The 18,017-nt window shown below is 43.1% G+C and overlaps 1 protein-coding gene across 1 annotated transcript in view; it reads left to right on the top strand.

Moving 5' to 3' along the window:
* LOC107551477 (centrosomal protein of 89 kDa-like) overlaps positions 1-18,017 on the top strand; it is a 43,433-nt gene that overhangs the window by 19,074 nt on the left and 6,342 nt on the right. The window contains exons 11-17 of the mRNA XM_016233084.1: positions 2,876-2,926; positions 3,249-3,332; positions 4,738-4,841; positions 5,881-5,996; positions 8,755-8,935; positions 9,721-9,888; positions 12,061-12,202. Of these exons, the coding sequence (XP_016088570.1) occupies positions 2,876-2,926; positions 3,249-3,332; positions 4,738-4,841; positions 5,881-5,996; positions 8,755-8,935; positions 9,721-9,888; positions 12,061-12,202 (846 nt within the window). The remainder of the gene's footprint in view (positions 1-2,875; positions 2,927-3,248; positions 3,333-4,737; positions 4,842-5,880; positions 5,997-8,754; positions 8,936-9,720; positions 9,889-12,060; positions 12,203-18,017) is intronic.

The raw sequence follows: 18,017 nt of genomic DNA, 5'->3' as shown, positions 1-18,017 counted from the left end.
GGGATACTAACAACAGACGGGCCCTGTCCCGGCGCACTCTCTCCAGAACTCCCGGGAGCAGAAAATCGGAGGAAAGGCGTACAGACGAAGCGGAGTAGTGGAGCTGGATGAGTCAGAGAGTACCAGAGGGGACAGTGTGATATCATATGAGTCGCAACAGTTCCACCTGAGCCTGGCCAAGCACTCTCCATATCTGCTTCACCACCTCGGGGTGAAGCATCCATTCCCCGGGCCTCAGCCCCTGCCTCGACAGGATGTCTGCTCCTGCGCCAGCTTGTACAAGGGGCGCGAACGCAGAACTCCCTGGTGGTTGATGTAAGAGACCTCCGTTGCGTTGTTACCAACATATGGTGACCTCTTAGGTCTGGGAGAACTCGAAACAACTCGAGAATGTCACGTCAGATGGCGACCACTCCACAGACCGCGGGCAGGGTGGCCACTCATGACCGCACCTCAACCGGTGAGGGATGCATCCGTCGCTAGCATACGCGGCGACAAGGAGCTCCCAGCACCGGGCCCCAAGACAAGAACCAAGGTTTCCTCCACATGTCTTAAGGCACGTAGGCACCTCCGCGTGACCTTGAGCATGCGAAGCGGGTTTCCCCTCGGGGAGAACCCCTCTTTCTTGTGCCACCACTGTAGGGGTCTCATGTACAGCAGGCCAAGAGTTATCACGTTGGACGCAGCTGTCATCAGCCCAAGCAGTCTGGAACTGCTTGACAGTGAGTGACCGGCCTTCTCTTACTCTCGCGACTGAGGTGAGGATCAACTTGATCCGAGCAGGAGACATACATGCCTGCATCGTGGTCGAATCACACACCACGCCCAGATAAGTGGTTCTCTGTACTGGAGAAAGCACACTTTTCTTGGCGTTACGTCTTAACCCCAGCTCTTTCGTGTGAGCGAGAACGAAATCTCGATGTCGAACCGCCATCCGCTCTGACTGAGCTAATATCAACCCATCGTCGATGTGGCTTTTTTGAGTCGTGAAAGTGTGGGGTGAGAGTGCAAGGCCTAAGGAAGAACCAGTATCGGTAGGCTTTTGCCCCCAAAAACGAACCTCAGGAACTTCCTGTGATGAGGAAAGATGGAGATATGGAAATATGCGTCTTTCTAATTGATCGTGACAAACCAGTCCTCGGACCTGATCTGAGACACGACTTGTTTGAGTGTGAGCATTCTGAACTTCAGTCGCATGACTGAGCGGTTCAATAGGCGCAGATCTAAAATAGGACACAACCCCCCATCCTTCTTCGGAACAATGAAGTACCGGCTGTAGAACCCGGAGTCTGTCTCATGCGGAGGGACCACCTCGATGGCCTCCTTCCTTAAGAGAGTAACTACTTCTTGTTCTAATACCAGAGCCTGCTCGGGACCCACTAGCGTGGGGGTGACCCCGTTGAATCGAGGCGGACGAGAACCGAACTGGATTCCGTAGCCTCTTTCTACAGTACGCAGGACCCATTGAGATACATTTGGCAGTAGCTTCCATGTTGCTAAATAATCTACTAAGGGAATCAGTCTCTCGAGATCTCTGGTGTGCCCAGAACGGCTAGCCAACAAGATCCATCGTAACCAACATAGATCAGTGATTTAGTATTTCCCGAAACCATACTTCTAATTGAACATTTGGGGAACCGTGACGTAAGAGGGATCCTGCGATTTAATCAAACATAAGAATATAGGAAAACAACAGAGAAGTAAAATAGCAAAGTCATCCTCAGATGCCATGTATGTTATTTACAACAGTAATCTAACATTAAATCGATCTCGAGGCAATTAATTAGCAGAAGTTTTTACTCCACCACCTGCGTGATGTCATTAAATGAAACAATGCAGTTCAAGTGACAGATATGCCAATGAAGTTACTACGGTTTCGGGAAACAGTTGTGACTAGCTACTTAATTTCTCTAATGCATCGTACTATTGTAGTTAAGTTACAAGTTACATTGTTTTACAGGAAATGCACCTACAAAGTCTGTCTGTAACTTGCCATCTCCCCCGATGTATTGTAAATTGACATAGAAGTCATTCCCAATTAGGTTTTCATATGTATGAGAGAGGTCACTTACCTGTATCAAACCTCTTTAATGTTTGAAACCATATCACACTTCAGCTTTAAATATAAAATAATGTCAGTAGTATATTCCATAATATAATGTTTTGAAGGAAGAGCGACGGTTTCAGACCACGTCGCGCTCACAAAATCTTTTAAACTCACAATGGCAGCTTGTCCTAAAGCAACCTCTGAGCTACATCAGCTTTGAGCTATGTATGTGTGTGTCTGTCCTGAGGGGGCCATTGGCTCATGTCACTTGTGAGTTCTGAATTGCCCTCTTGCATCAACGCCTGAAAGAGACTCATCTCTCATTGCCTTTAATGCACATATCCACACACCCACTAAAACACGCTCTCGCATTGCTGTTAGACTCAGTCCCATCATGTCACAGATTTTCAATCCAGTATTACCGCTAATCGCAGTGACCACATACTACACGGCTCCTTTTGGTACATTCCCTTAAACTTTACTCTAAAGAGTCGTTCACACAGAATACATTTTTGTGTTCGTCTGTGCTGCTCCTCCACTGTTTTTCTATTAAACGTGCTAGATTGACTGTTGTGCTTGTGTCTCCCATATTTTGTGTATTTTTCTTTTTCTTTTCACTGCTCTGCGTACTACTGTGAGAATTTTACACGAGTCTCTGTCTCATCCTTTTTCAGCTGTCTGTCTAAAAGAACTGGCACTGTTCTGTAATTATGTTTCAGTGTAATTACAGTACCTTTACTTCTTTTGTCACATCACAATATCTATATAGGATAAAGGCTGTGAAATAATATGTAGGCTCAAATGCATTTCTTGTCCTAAATTTCCCAGAATGCTCAGATTAAAGGCCTGCCAGTGAAAGGACCTGCGCCTCCTTGGCTGGTATGTGAATTTATGATATTCTTTAGCTTTCATTGTGTGTTTGTTCATTTAGGCTAAGTCTCACATTTCCATACTGTCTCTTCCTAATTATTATAATTGGTTACTTATCCTAAGATGATTCATTCACAAGGTTGTTATGAGGACATCTCATTAATTATAAGTGTTATTATGTGCTAATGCGTATTATTTAACAAAGACAGACAATGTCCTTACTCTTGTCAGATTATTTCACAGCTTGTTGTTGATGGACAGAAGAGAAATGCAGAAAAGATTTTTATTTGTTTTTGTTTAATGCTATGGTTGTACTCTAAATTGCCTTTAGCTGGATATGAAATATTTATCACCCCTGCTGCTGGCCTATGAGGACCAGCTGAATGTCAAAGACAAACTCCTCAAGTCTTGTGAGGTGAGTTTGTTTGTGCCTGTGTGAGAAGGGGAACATTTGAGTCAGTTTACTCTTATTACATATTTTGTGTTTATATGCAAGAATTCATTTTTTGGGGCATTCAAAATTGTGTTTTAAATAACAGCTTTGATCTGTGACATTTGTTTTGGGAGTTTAGAAAAATCTGATACTGGAAAGGTAGAAATGTATCACTTTAGTGATCGATTTCTATTGGATATAATGTGTAAACTCATCTATTTTATAATTTATATTGAGCAGCTTGTCAAATGCTGGAGTGTATTGTATTAATATGCAAAGTACCAATGAGAGATTAAAATGAGAATATAAGAATGAAGTTCATGGAGAGAAAACTGATTTAGCCACACTAATCATAGGATCTATGTAATAATCTCTCTCTAATAGTCTGGTTTTCTGTCTTTGAGTGTCTCTCTTTCTCTTTCTCTTTCTCTCTCTCTCTCTCTCTCTATCACACACATTTCTCATTTTCACTTAATCTCTGTCTCTCTCTTTCTAACAAACTTGCCTTGCAGCCAACACTCCCACCAGACTTACCTGCCTTGAATTTAAAGATCTTTCCATTCAGAGTCATGTGTTATATTTTAAAGGGACAGACAATTAATTGTACCACCCTCTCTCTGTAGTCAAGTGTTGAATAATCACATTCATCAGTTATATTTGTGATAAATATATCAAAGACAAATACTGTACTGTACAGTGCACATGTATGTTATTTATGCATAAAACAGCTCAAAAGAGGATTGGTTTGATGATATTTCATATGGTTATATTTGTGTTTGTGTGTTTACACTTAGAATAGTGTAGTACACCAACATTCAAAAGTTTGGGGTCAGTAAATTTTTATTTTTGGACAAATGAATACTTCTGTTCAGCAATGATGAATTAAACTAATCAATTCAATTCAAATAAATGCTGTTCTTTTGTTAATGATGCAGCAGATTTAATTGCAGAATATTTCCACCTTCAGGACAGCATTAGAACAGTTTGCCCTCTGAATTTGCTAAGCACAAATCAGTTTTTACACACACACACACACACACACACACACACACACACACACACACACACAAAAACACTAAGCAACTTATACTTTAAAAATGTCCCAGATTCTTCTGGAAATTTCTGAAAGATAAGATTAAAGAGATTCATTCCTGTGTCAAGGTGTTATTTTGAGAGATTGCTAAGCATTGGTTTGGAGAGAGCTGAGGTGACGTTTTCACTTTGTGCACCTATGTTGAAGTTTCAGATGATCTCTGGCTGAGATGAATGCATTTACAGATGCACCAGAGGACGTTCATGCATACCAATAAACTTACTTAAAGTATTTTAGCAGTTTATGGTGTTTTTTCCATGGCAAAATAAACATAGACTATGTCTCTTCTGACAGGAAGAACTACAGAGACTGAGAGCACGTACAGAGGAGGTAATTCAGGAAAATGAGAAACTTCATGCTCAGGTCAACAAAAGCAGCACTGTTGGCAACAAAGAATGGTGAGTTATGAGTGTGTTTCTGTGCAATGTAAAAGTGTACACACTTTTTTGTGTGCCTGGAAAGAAATCACAGTGCACTTACACTGAAATTCCCTCCGAGAATTTTGTTTCACAGAAATTAGGGAAAAAAGGAAAAATGTCCAGGGGATTGCGATAGTCCTGAGGGCAATAACAAAAACACGGCATCTTGTCCTTGAGGCATGCCTCACTCTGCTAGCCATGCTCTTATCACAGGATTAATAGCCTGTTTGGTTATGGCTGACGGTCATGGGGCTGAAGTTATGAGTATATGAGTGAGGATGTTTCAATACAAACCGAATAAGAACATATGCCATTTTCACTGTTCAAAACAAAGGAAAAAATGCCAGATCTGAACTATATTCCATTAACGGCTCTTGCAGATGCACTCTGTTATTACCAGAATTGTTCAGTTGTGTTCAATTGTATTATAGTCATTTAGGTTTCCTCTCTCTTATTTAATGTTAAAGTCATGAAATAATCTGACATAATAATCTGTTTTCTAAATATATGTTAGTGATCATATTGTAAACAATTCATCCATACATTTTTTTTTTAAACTTGTAATGTTTAATCAAATTCATAATTCAATCTTCTGGTGAAATGACAGACTTCACTTTAGTTACTTATGCTGGACTTCTGTATACATTTAGTCTGCTTAAACTGTAATCATTTAATCTGCTTAAACTAGACTGCAGGCTTGCATTCAGACAGCATCGCACAACTCCCTCAGAAATACTTTTTCCCTTTCTCTGAATTTCTGAATTTAAACCTGTCATTGAGCTGAACAGTGTGTGTGTGTGTGATTTAACCCAAAGCTTAGAATTCAGGAAGGTAGTTTGTGATAACTGTAATTAATTTGTATGTCCTAGAGAGGTTCTAGTTTCTGTCTTTGCATTAATTGCCAGCTGTTCACAGTCAGCTCGTCTTCTTCATCAGTGAAAGAACTCTCATCCCTCTTGCCAGCCTCACTGTTCATTCAAACACTCACACAGGTGTGTGTGTGTGTGTGTGTGTGTAGGAGGCACTTGCAGGAGCAGGCTCGCTTGGTGCTGGAGGAGAATCAAGTATTGATAGAGCAGTTGGAATTACAGCATGCCAAATCTAAAGAAACCCACAGCAAACATACACAGGAGGGTATGGTACACACAATCACACCTCATACCTCTTAATGCTCTTGATTTTTTTCGTGCCCCCTAAGAGCCATACAAAACATCTAGTCTGGCTTTTGAGTAGTGTAGTCTGAAAGCAGATTTAGTCTCAACTGATAGCAGTTGCTAATCAAGACTGTTACACAACAAAAACAGATCAAGATTAATGCTGTGGATTTCAGAAACAGGCGCTACTATCAGGGTCGCATTAACCATTGGGCTAGGTGGGGCTGAAGCCCCGGGGCCCGGACAAGGAGGTGGCCCGTGATTGGCTGTGGAGTAGATTGACTGGTCATCGGTAGCGCCGATTGCCAAAGCTCCGCCCCATATATTTCCCATATATTCCATGCATTACCTTTAGAGATTAAAGCGTCACGTTTGAATTTGGTTTACCAATCAAATGCATTTATTCTATATTTACTTTTGAACGACCCGTGCATCACGTATCAATCAGGTGATTGCAATGTCTGCATTCACCTCTCTTCACTTCGTTCTGGGCCTGGCATAATCTGGAAATGGTCATGCAAAGAACAATCTTCGATAAGTAAAAATGTAAACTATTCTAAAAAGAAAGTGAGAGAGGGGCTATTCTAAAAAATTAGGAGAGAGAGGAAAACATGAGTTAGTGAGTCAGTAAAATCCCCAGCTATCAGGTTATTTTACTAAAACTGATAGAGTGGAAGTTGTGAAACAGCAAGTGGACCGGGCACATGAAGCAGATAAAATCACAGCGTCATCATCCCCACAGGTTTTAGGTTAGTTTGATTAACAAGTTAACAACTTGATGGATGTATATTGCTTTTTGTGTTTGAACGAAGTATATTCGCTTATGGGTTGAGAGATAAACTGATTGAAATATATCAATCGTTTTGCGCAGCATTATGTAGGTTAAGCTTTTCATTAAAACGCATTTTAAGCATTGTGGTTTAAAAACTAATTTAACTGTTCAGGGACATTAAGCAGTGGGGCAGAATTAATTTTGGCAAATGCGCGCATTAAGGCGGTTATGGCCTGATACGCGCGGTGCGCACCTGCTCGTACAGCGCCATTCTAAACTTGAGTTATTTTTCACGCCTTGTGCTTAAACGTTCACATGCACAGTTATGTGTCAAAATGTGTCCTCGTCAACACAGTAATTTGTTTCTTAAACTAATGTTATTAGTTAAATATAAAGCAAGTGTAGTAGTAGCCTATATGAGATCCTAACGGGCGGATCTAGAAAATAATTTTTAGGGTGGAAAAGGGGTGGCATGGGGTCTATGAGGGGTGGCAACACCAACGCAAGCCCCCATGCATAGTTTTTGGGGATTTATGGTCTGACACAGTTGTGTTCACAAATATTGTATTGCATTAGGTAATCATCTATACTGTTTTAAATGAAAAATAAATAACATTTCAATATCCATCATGACACCAAGTCAATGCACAATATAAAAAACTTCAACAGGTTATAAATGTTTTTGAGCTTGTATCACTAAAAAAGACATGCGGTTCTATTAAAATGACATAGGCTACTTAGATGGTATAATCATGTTTATATATATAAATGTATACTTTTACATTCAACAGCAGAAGGAAACTCATACAGGTTTAGAACAACAACATACATTTAATTTTTGGGTGAGCTATTCCTCTAAAGCAGCCTAATTTAGCTGCTGTTAAAATTGATGTAAATAATGTTAATCAAACATTAGAAAGAAAATCACTCACTGTCCTTGACCGAATCACTTTTGTAAATAAATAAGAATGAATGTATATTGAATTTATACAGTGAAAAGACTATTCAGTTTATTTGTACAATTATTTTATCAAATATTTTCTTATTCAGTGCTTTAAGTGTTTCAAGTAGGTCTATTTTTTTGTAATTTGTGTCTGTTTACTTGTCTTAAGTATAAGCTTGTTTTTATATAGGCTAGTATTTTTTTTTATTAGTAAGGTAAGGTAAGGTCTTAATGCGGCCCTGGCTACTATGATATTTATTTTATGAAAAGAAAAATATTTGATTGCTGAAGTTTGTTTTTTGTAGCTTAAGAGACATAACATATTTCTTAATTTTTCTTAAGTATCAGTTTAAATATGAAAGCTCCTACCCCAACTAAATGGTCTTTTAAGCTTTTTGTAAGTTATTTCCCCCTGAAATGTGTAAATGCATCAAACAATGCTGTTTGTTTGAGCTTTTTAGCCAGCCCAGAAAAGCAACAATGTGTCAACCAATGGATTGTGTTTGGGGAGCAACTAAAGAGCTGTTCACATCAAGAATGATAAGTATAATATTTAGTGTTGACACCAACAGACGATGACGTTTGCTGTCAACATAACTCAGTGAGCATTGGAAGTAAGATGGATTTTGATTGATTGTCAATGTTTTTATCACTCATCAGTAAATAGGGCCACAGGATGACTTAAAAGTATTTAAATTATGAATGAATATATTCAAATAGTACAACTGACTAATAGTAAAATGCTAAAAAAAAGACACATAAAATCAAGATCATATAACAAGATCATATATTGTTATGCATTCCAGAGCATGCAGTTCTTGGAATCGCACTAAGGATAAGAATTGCTTGAGATATTTAGGAGATCTCATCTTTCTTAAAGATCCTGACTTCCTATACATGTACTATATCTTCTGCCTGTACAGTATCTGTTCAGCATGTTCCTTAATGTTTGCATTAAGCATATACTTCATGCTTATTATTCATATAGTTATGAATATAAAACAGCTCTTTATTTGTGTGTAGTGTGTAAAGTGTCCAAACAGCTGATGTTGTTGGAGTCAGAGGAACAGGCTCTGGAGAAAGAGCTAGAGGTGGAGCGTAAAGAGCACCATGCCCTGAAGACAGAGTTTCAGAGAGTGCACTTGGCTCTAGAACACTCTCTGAGCTTGGCTGAACACAGTGCTGTGACTGACAAACTCAAAAGGTACCAAATATGCATTTCATGCTAATGGAATAGAAATTTTGAGTTTTGAGAGGTTTTTGAGTTTTCTTGGGAAAAAGTAAAGAAACCTTTTCACTTCTTTATTGATTAGTCCAAGTCTGGAAGGCAGAAGTTAAAAAAAAAGACAGAATAAAGAACAGACAGAAAAGCATCAAGGAGAGACATTCATTGCTATTGATGAGCTGCTGAAGTATGAGAGGGTTTGCAGCGAGAGGATTTCTGTGAGTATTAAGGGAGGGAAGGTAGTGTGGAATATTTTACTTCAGTTGCACCAGAATATACATTTAAAAAATTTGAATTTTTCTAGGATATCTCATTAATTTTGGAACTAGAGAAAGATGAAGGATGAGAGAAATCACATTTTTCCTTTTTACCTGACAGTGTGAATTGCGAAAGAAACAGCCTACACATTCTTACCCTACACACTGTCTGTGTGAGTGAGATGACAAATGAAAATATAGAATAAATGGAAAAAAAAAGCACAGATGTACTAATCACACACAAGGGCACTAATTCATTCACACACACTCAAACATACAGACAGTTTATGTTGCTTTAGACACACAAAATGCATCTTTAACTGAACACTTTTGTAGGTTTCAGTTTATTCCAAGATGCCATATCAGGCAGCACAGCATAAACAAAGATTACTGAAAGCACCTTGGAATAGCAATGCTGTTTACTCCATTTGTAAAGGTGAATGCTTTAACCTTGAGTTTTTCTTTCTATAAGTTTTTCACTCAGTCGCGCATTTGTTTGCGTTTCAGACAGCTGCAGGATCATGAGAGGGTGAAGAATAGTGAGGTTGAAGAGCTGTTGGCTCGTGTGAGTGCGCTGGAGGTGGAGAGAAAGACTCTGCTGCTGGACAAAACCAACCTTAACACAAACATCAAGCACATGGAAACAGAGCTCCAGCTTTCACAGCTAGCTAACAGGTGCGCACATATAAGCACATATGAACACACACATGCAAACATACAGAAGACACTTTTAATGTGGAGTGTGTATGGAAGTGAGGCAATTTTTGCAATGTTCTCAAAGCCCTGTATGCTGAGTTGGGGCCAGACTGTTTATTCTGGATAATGTAGGGGATGGGTTAAGATCAACTAACATTGATTTGATACCAAAGCTCTGCATTTGAAATGAGACACTTTCTGGCTCTTGTCAATCTGGGTGAAGCTGAGGAAAATATAGTGAAACATGACTTTTAGCAGACTCTATAAAGTGACAATATTAGGGTTTGATGTTTCTGACTGCAAGAGCATGTTTAGCTGGGAGGAGGCAGATCAGGATGAGTAATAGGCCACAGAAGCAGAGACAGATTATTTTGGCCAGAGGGCTGCAGAAACAGAAGGAGAACAGACTGGAAGTGTAATAGCAGCCGCTGCGTTAGAGGAGAGATGAGAAAGAAACTCTAAATCAAGAAAACAACCAATACCAGTTCTCTGATGCAGGGGAACTACGTGCTGAAAGATTTAGGCCACTCAGTTGGTGACTTATTAAGGCTAGAATTAGAAATAAATTTAAATGGCAGACATTAATGTTACACCTAGTAGGGGAAAGGATGTGAGATTTTTTAAGGCTGCATTTATTTGATCAAGAGAACAGTAATATTGTGAAATATTTTTAACATTTAAAATAACTGGTTTCTATTTTAATATATTTTCAAATGTAATTTTATTTCTGTGATGGCAAAGCTGAATTTTTTGCAGTCATTTTTTTCAGTGTCACATGATCCAGTGTCACATGCTGATTTGCTGCGTAATACACATTTCTTATTATTATTGATGTTGAAAATGGTTGTGGTGTTTAATATTTTTGTGGAAACAGTGATAGATTTTTCAGAATTGTTTTAATCCAATAGAAAGTAAAAAGCAGCATCTTTTTGAGTTAGAAATCTTTGGTAACATTATAAATATATTTACTGTCAATTGATGTTTTTTATTGCAGTTGACCCAAAAATTACAATTCTGTCATTAATTACTCACTCTCATGTCGTTCCAAACCCGTAAGACCTTCGTTCATCTTCGGAACACAAATTAAGATATTTTTGATGAAATCTGAGAGCTGTCTGACCCTGCATAGACAGCAAGGATATTACCATGATCAACGCACGTAACGTTGCAAGGACATCTGTAAAATGGTCCATGTGACATCAGGGGTTCAACCGTAATTTTACGAAGCTACGAGAATACTTTTTGTGCACAAAGAAAACAATAATAACATAATGATAATCCCGGGCGCCGCAGCATAAATGGCTGCCCACTGCTCCGGGTGTGTGTTCACTGTGTATGTGTGTTCACTGCTGTGTGTGTGCACTAAGGATGGGTTAAATGCAGAGCACTAATTCCTAGTTTGGGTAACCATACTTGGCCACATGTCATGTCACGTCACAGTTAATAATTTATTCAGCAATTGTTCTCTCGTCTTTCGCCATCTTGGAGAGTACCCCAGAATGTAATCAACATAATCAGCATTGTTTACGTTCAGTAGAAAGCATGCGCATGCTGAACGTAAACAATGCTGATTACGTTGATTACGGTTGACTATTTTACCAATGTCCTTCCTACCTTTCTGTGCGTTTATCATGGTAATATCCTGGCTGTCTATGTTAATGAATACCTTAATTTGTGTTGCGAAGATGAACAAAGATCTTACGGGTTTGGAACGATATGAGGGTGAGTAATTAATGACAGAATTTTCATTTTTGAGTGAGCTATCCCTTTAATGACAGCAGGTAAACTCCACAGGTTTGTACAAAACCTGATGATCCATGTTTCCCTTCGTGAGCTGAGTATATTTAAGGAAGCAAGGAAAGCTGAATATTCATATAAAGACATTCAAATGGTCAATTTCACAAATTTGCTTACAGTAAATGCAGAATTTTACATGTATCTCATCTTAATTAGATGTCCTTTTCTGCCCATTATACACTTTTCCAAATTCTGAAACTTATAGTTAGATTTTCAATGGCAGATTTTCAATGTGATTTCAGACCATGTTTTCAGACCAGTATGTTCTATTATAAACTCACATAAATACTGACTTGTGTAAGATTTGAAATTTAGGTTCTCATTCATGTCTTATCACTGTCTCTCCCTCCTTAGGAAAGCTCAGAAGCGTATAAGTGTCCTGAAGCAACAGGTTGAAGACTCTTTAGAGAAAGAGCTCATCGCTCATCAGTACCTTGCCAACATTGTCACACTTGCAGAAAGAACCACCCATGAAAGAGACCAGCTCATGCACATGGTACTTCTACAGAAACTCACATGCATGCTGTGCAAGCTGCCATCTGTTTACATCTCTATATGTCTTGATTTCTGGATTTTGTTAGTTCTGATCTGTGCTCTCTAGTAGCAGTTCATTCAAACAGAGAACTTCTACACCGGACAACTTGGGTAACATAAGATGGTTACAGAGGTTATAGTTGTGCTTTTCATTAATGTGCCAACTGGTAATGATTATCCCTGAAAACTAGTCCTACACCTAATCAAGTTCCCTTGCGGGAACTCGAGCTGCGTCGGAAAATGCTAGGGGAACGCCTTCAGCGATACCAAGCTCTGAATCATATGTGTAACCAGTCCAATCGATGGACGAGACGTCAGAGGCGGTTGACGTCATGACCAGGAAGCTTTAAAAGCACGTGAGGTGCAGCCGGCGTTAGCTTTCTGTCATTCAGCAAAGTTCTCTGTGTGTGTCGGTCACGATCTATGTTCTGTGAGTCTTATTTATTGTTGTCTGTCTAAAAGTTACACAAGCATTCAGCAAAGAAAGTATAAAGCTCCAGCAGAAAAAATATGTCTAAAGCAAAGACAAACAAGGGGCGAAAGCAGATCGCGTTATAGACTGTGTTCCTCCCTGCCCACGCTACATCATGAGCGGGGATACACACAGTTTGTGCGTGGTCTGCTTGGGAGTGGAGCATACAGCGTCGGCTCTCGAGGGGGCCGACTGTCCACGTTGTGAGCAGTTGCCACTGCGTTTGCTTTGCTCCCGGAGGGCTCTCTTTGAGGAGGGAACCTTCACCAGCATTACTCACGGTGCTGGCCCCGCTTCCGCCGAGGCAAAGCGGCAGCTGCACTCGTGGGGTTCGCAGCTGGATCTGGTGGAGGGAATGGAGACGGGCAAGTCCCTATCTTCTTCCTCACCTGCCAGATCCACTGCCTGCTCGCTGGGATCGGAAGCCCGTTCTGCGGTTTCTTCCCCCCAGAGAGCGGGCTCGGCACTTCTCCTATCTTCCTCTGAGGAAGCGTGTGGATTCGCCCCCTCAATCCCCACAGTATGAGGAGCTATTGGAGGTAGTTACTCGTGCGGTTGCCAAGCTGAACATCGAGTGGCCCACAGAGAAACAGGCTGAACCGCAGAAGAGAAAACTCGATGTACGCTTTCTGCGTGCTAAGCCGCTACCTCCATGCCGGAGCCTGCCGTTTTTTCCCGATCTCCACACCGAGGTGTCGAGATCGTGGAAGAAACCATTCTCGGCCCGCTTATTCGTCCCCGCCTCTGATTACTATGGAAATGTGGCGGGGCTGGGTGAATGCAGTTACAGAGCGATCCCCCGGGTAGAGCAGACGCTTGCGAGCAATCTGTCGCACGGCGCGGCATCGTCTCTGAAGGCTCCGGTCTTGCCCTCCAAGCCGCTGCAAACCACTTCAGCGCTGGTGGGCAAGGGGTACTCGGCAGCTGGTCAGGCTGGTGCGTGTCTGCACACTATGTCAGTGTTACAGGCGTACCAAGCCGACCTGCTAAAAGAGCTTGATGAAGGCGAGCAAGTCAAGGCAGATGGCATTTTAGAATTGAGGAGAATCGCTGATTTAGCTCTCCGGAGAGGCATTTATGGTTGACCCTGTCCGATATGAAAGAAAAGGACAGGGTCTGCCTTATGGATGCCCCGCTTGCGCCTTCTGGTCTGTTCGGCGACGCCGTCAATTCCGTCGTCGACAGATACCAGGAGGCTCGTAAACAGGCGGCGGCATTCCAGCGGTTTCTCCCTTGCCGTTCTATAGCTCTGAGGGCTGCTGGGAGGGAGCAGCCCCAGCCGGGTCCCGATCTGAGGGTCGTGCTTCAGTCGAGGAAGCCCTCGAGGAAGCCCTCGACGAAGCGGTCCTAACAATTTTAAGCCCAGGACTGCTGAGGGCGGCCCCCACTGGGGAAGAGCGGGTTGCATGCACCGCATTCCACGGTGTCCGTCTCTCCTCAGCGCCCTCAGGAAATCGTTCTGCCAACCCTGCCAGTGTTCCAGGGCTCAGTGGTCTCCAGCGAGTGTTTCTCTCAGTATTTTCCGCCCGGGAATGTAGCGGAGCTGAGAGCCTCGCCACCACTTCGGGGGTCTCTCGAGCAGCTAGCTTTGCTGTCTCCTGCCGGTCCTCCGCTTCAGGGCACCCAACTAGCAGCTCCAAATACACCAGAGGCCAGTCTCGAGAGACTGGTTCCCTTAGTAGATTATTTAGCAGCGTGGAAACTATTGCCAAATGTATCTCGTTGGGTCCTGCAAACTGTAGAAAGAGGCTATCGCATTCAGTTCGGCGCTCCGCCGCCGCCTTTCAAAGGGGTTTTTCTCACAGTAGTGAGCCCAGAGCAGGCTCTGGTATTAGAACAAGAAGTGAATACTCTCTTGAGGAAGGAGGCCATCGAGGTGGTCCCTCCTCTCGACAGGGAGTCCGGGTTCTACAGCCGGTACTTCATTGTTCCAAAGAAGGATGAAGGCTTGCGTCCAATTTTAGATCTGCGGCTATTGAACCACTCAGTCATGCGTCTGAAGTTCAAAATGCTCACTGTCAAACAGGATGTGTCTCAGATCAGGTGTGAGGACTGGTTTGTCACAATAGATCTAAAAGATTTTTATTTCCATGTCTCCATCCTTCCCAGTCACAGGAAGTTCCTGAAGTTTGCTTTCAGGGGCAAAGCTTACCAATATCGGGTCCTTCCCTTCGGCCTAGCACTCTCACCCCGTACTTTTACAAAGTGTGTGGATGCTGCTCTTGCTCCTCTGCGACTCCAGGGCGTCCACATACTCAATTACATAGACGATTGGTTGATTTTAGCTCAATCAGCGCAGATGGCGTTTCAGCATCGAGATGTTGTTCTCGCTCATATGAAAGAGTTGGGATTAAGACTAAACGCCAAGAAAAGTGTGCTTTCTCCATTACAGAGGACCCCTTATCTGGGCATGGTGTGGGATTCGACCACGATGCAGGCACGTTTGTCTCCTGCTCAGATCGAGTCGATCCTCACTGCAGTCGTGAAAGTCAGAGAAGGCCGGTCACTCACTGTCAAACAGTTTCAAAAGCTGCTGGGTCTGATGGCAGCTGCGTCCAACGTGATAAGTCTTGGCCTGCTGTACATGAGACCCCTACAGTGGTGGCTCAAGACCAAGGGGTTCTCCCTGAGGGGAAACCCGCTTCGCATGATCAAGGTCACGCGGCGATGCCTACGTGCCTTAGACATGTGGAGGAAACCTTGGTTCTTGTCTCAGGGCCCGGTGCTGGGAGCTCCTTATGTCTAAGATGACGGCGCATGCACATGCTGCGGCTTCTCTCTCTCCTGTCAGAACGGTGTTTTTGTGTTTTTTGTCTTGTGAGTCGCAGTGTTTTCGTGCGTCTTCATCGCGTCTACCTGTCTCTAAGCACGCATACAGTCGTGAGTTTCTGCTCGATGTCGGCAGAACCACATTTTTAGAGTTAAACTCTGCGCATGCCAAAGAGCTGTGGAATCTATGTCTGCTCCGGAGGCCAACACCATCACCGACCCCCACTACTGCATCTCACCCACAGCGGAGGCGCCACAAGCGGCATGAGAGGAAGCAGAAGAGGGGTAAGCGCGGAGGTATCCGGGCTAGGCTAACGGCTAACCCACACAAGCCAGATATCCCCACCATCGTACATCGTATGCTCTTTGGATAATAAACTGGACTACATCCGACTACTACGCTCAACTCAGATGACTGTAAGAGACTGTTGTGCTTTTGTGTTCACAGAAACATGGCTCAACAACAGCATTCCAGACTGCGCTATTCATCTCGATCAGCTGACATGCTATCGAGCGGACAGAGTTCTCGTCGAGGGAGGTAAGACCCACGGCGGCGGGCTTTGTGTTTACATCAATGATGCGTGGTGCCGCGATGCTGTTGTGGTCTGCAAACACTGCTCAACCCTGGTAGAGTTTATGATTATTAAGTGCTGGCCATTCTATCTACCGAGGGAATATACAGTCATACTGCTCGTTGCTGTATACATCCCTCCCAGCTCCCAACAACAGCACAGGAGCGAGGCACTAAATGAATTGTACCAGCACATCAGTGAGCAGCAGGCAGCCCACCCAGATGCTTTTCTCATCTTAGCTGGGGATTTCAACCACGCAGACTTAAAGAGTGTGTTCCCAAAAATACACCAACACATAGACTTTCCAACATGGGGAAACAACACTCTGGACTTTGTTTACACCACCCAGAGAGGAGCTTACAAGGCCCTCCCCCACCTCAGTGCCTCAGACCACATCACTATCATGCTAATACCTGCATACAGACCGCTTGTTAAAGTCACCAAACCAGTTCACAAACAGAGACAAGTGTGGCCGGAAGGGTCGTCAGAGGCTCTTCAAGACTGTTTTAACACCACAGACTGGAATAAGTTTAAGCATGCTGCCACATACAATAACTCCACAGACCTCCAAGAGTACTCAGAGACTGTCACTGCCTACATCACCAAGTGTATTGATGATGTAACAGTCTCAAAGTCCATCACTGTCCGGGCCAATCAGAAGCCGTGGGTGACAGGGGAGGTCTACAGACTCCTGAAGGCTCGGAACGCTGCCTTCAGAGCTGGAGATGAGATGGGCCTGAAGACAGCTAGGGCCAACCTATCCTGCGGCATCAGAGAGGCTAAAAGACAGCACTCCAGGAGGATGGCACATTATTTCAGCGACAGCAGAGACACTCGGAGCCTGTGGCAGGGGATACAGACCATTATGGACTACAAGCCCCCACCGCGGACCTGTGACAGCACCATCTCCCTGCTGAACGAGCTGAATGCCTTCTTTGCTCGCTTTGAGGCACAAAACAGCACCACTGCACAGAAGACTCCACCTCCTCCTGGCGACCAGGTGATGACGCTGTCCCTGGACAGCGTGAGGAGATCCCTCAGCAGGATCAATGCACGCAAAGCTCCGGGTCCTGACAACATTCCTGGACATGTACTGAAAGACTGTGCAGTGGAACTCACTGATGTCTTCACAGACATTTTCAACATCTCACTGGGTCAGCAGTAGCACATCCAGCACCATCATACTGAACACTGGGGCCCCACAAGGATGTGTGCTGGGTCCTCTTCACTCTGCTGACACACGACTGCACACCATCACACAACTCCAACCTCTTCATTAAGTTTGCTTATGACACGACTGTAGTGGGTCTCATTAGCAACAGAGATGAGACAAACTACAGGAGCGAGGTGAGCCGCCTGGCCGGGTGGTGCAGTGAAAACAATCTCTCTCTGAATGTGGAGAAGACGAAGGAGATTGTTGTTGACTTCAGGAGAGTGCGCACTCAACATGGTCCTCTGACCATCAACGGTGCGACTGTGGAGAGAGTGAGCAGCACCAAGTTCCTGGGTGTGCACATCACAGAGGATCTCTCCTGGACTGACAACACCGCAGCACTGGCCAGGAAAGCACAGCAGCGTCTCTACTTCCTCCGCAAACTGAGAAGAGTCGGAGCCCCGGCCCCCATCATGTGCACCTTCTACAGAGGCACCGTCGAGAGCATTCTAACGAGCTGCATCACTGTGTGGTATGGTGCCTGCAAAGCGTCCTGCCGAAAGTCACTTCAACGCATAGTAAGAGCAGCTGAGAAGATCGTTGGTGTCTCTCTCCCCTCCCTCCATGACATTTATGTAACCCGACTCACCTGTGTAGTGAATCAGCTCATGGGGAAATATGAATAATTAATCATAAATAGTTTTAATTAATTATAAATATTTAGATCCGCTGTAGATATTTACTTGACCTCTCAGGGTCAACTGTCTGTCAATTCTAAGAATGTTAATTTCCTGGTTAAGGGAAATAACTT

This window comes from Sinocyclocheilus grahami, unplaced genomic scaffold (genome assembly GCF_001515645.1).
Source record: "Sinocyclocheilus grahami isolate Dianchi unplaced genomic scaffold, SAMN03320097.WGS_v1.1 scaffold425.1, whole genome shotgun sequence".
Classification (NCBI taxonomy): Eukaryota; Metazoa; Chordata; class Actinopteri; order Cypriniformes; family Cyprinidae; genus Sinocyclocheilus; species Sinocyclocheilus grahami.
The sequence above is the reverse complement of the archived record's forward strand: the minus strand, read 5'-3'. Positions and strand labels throughout refer to the sequence as shown.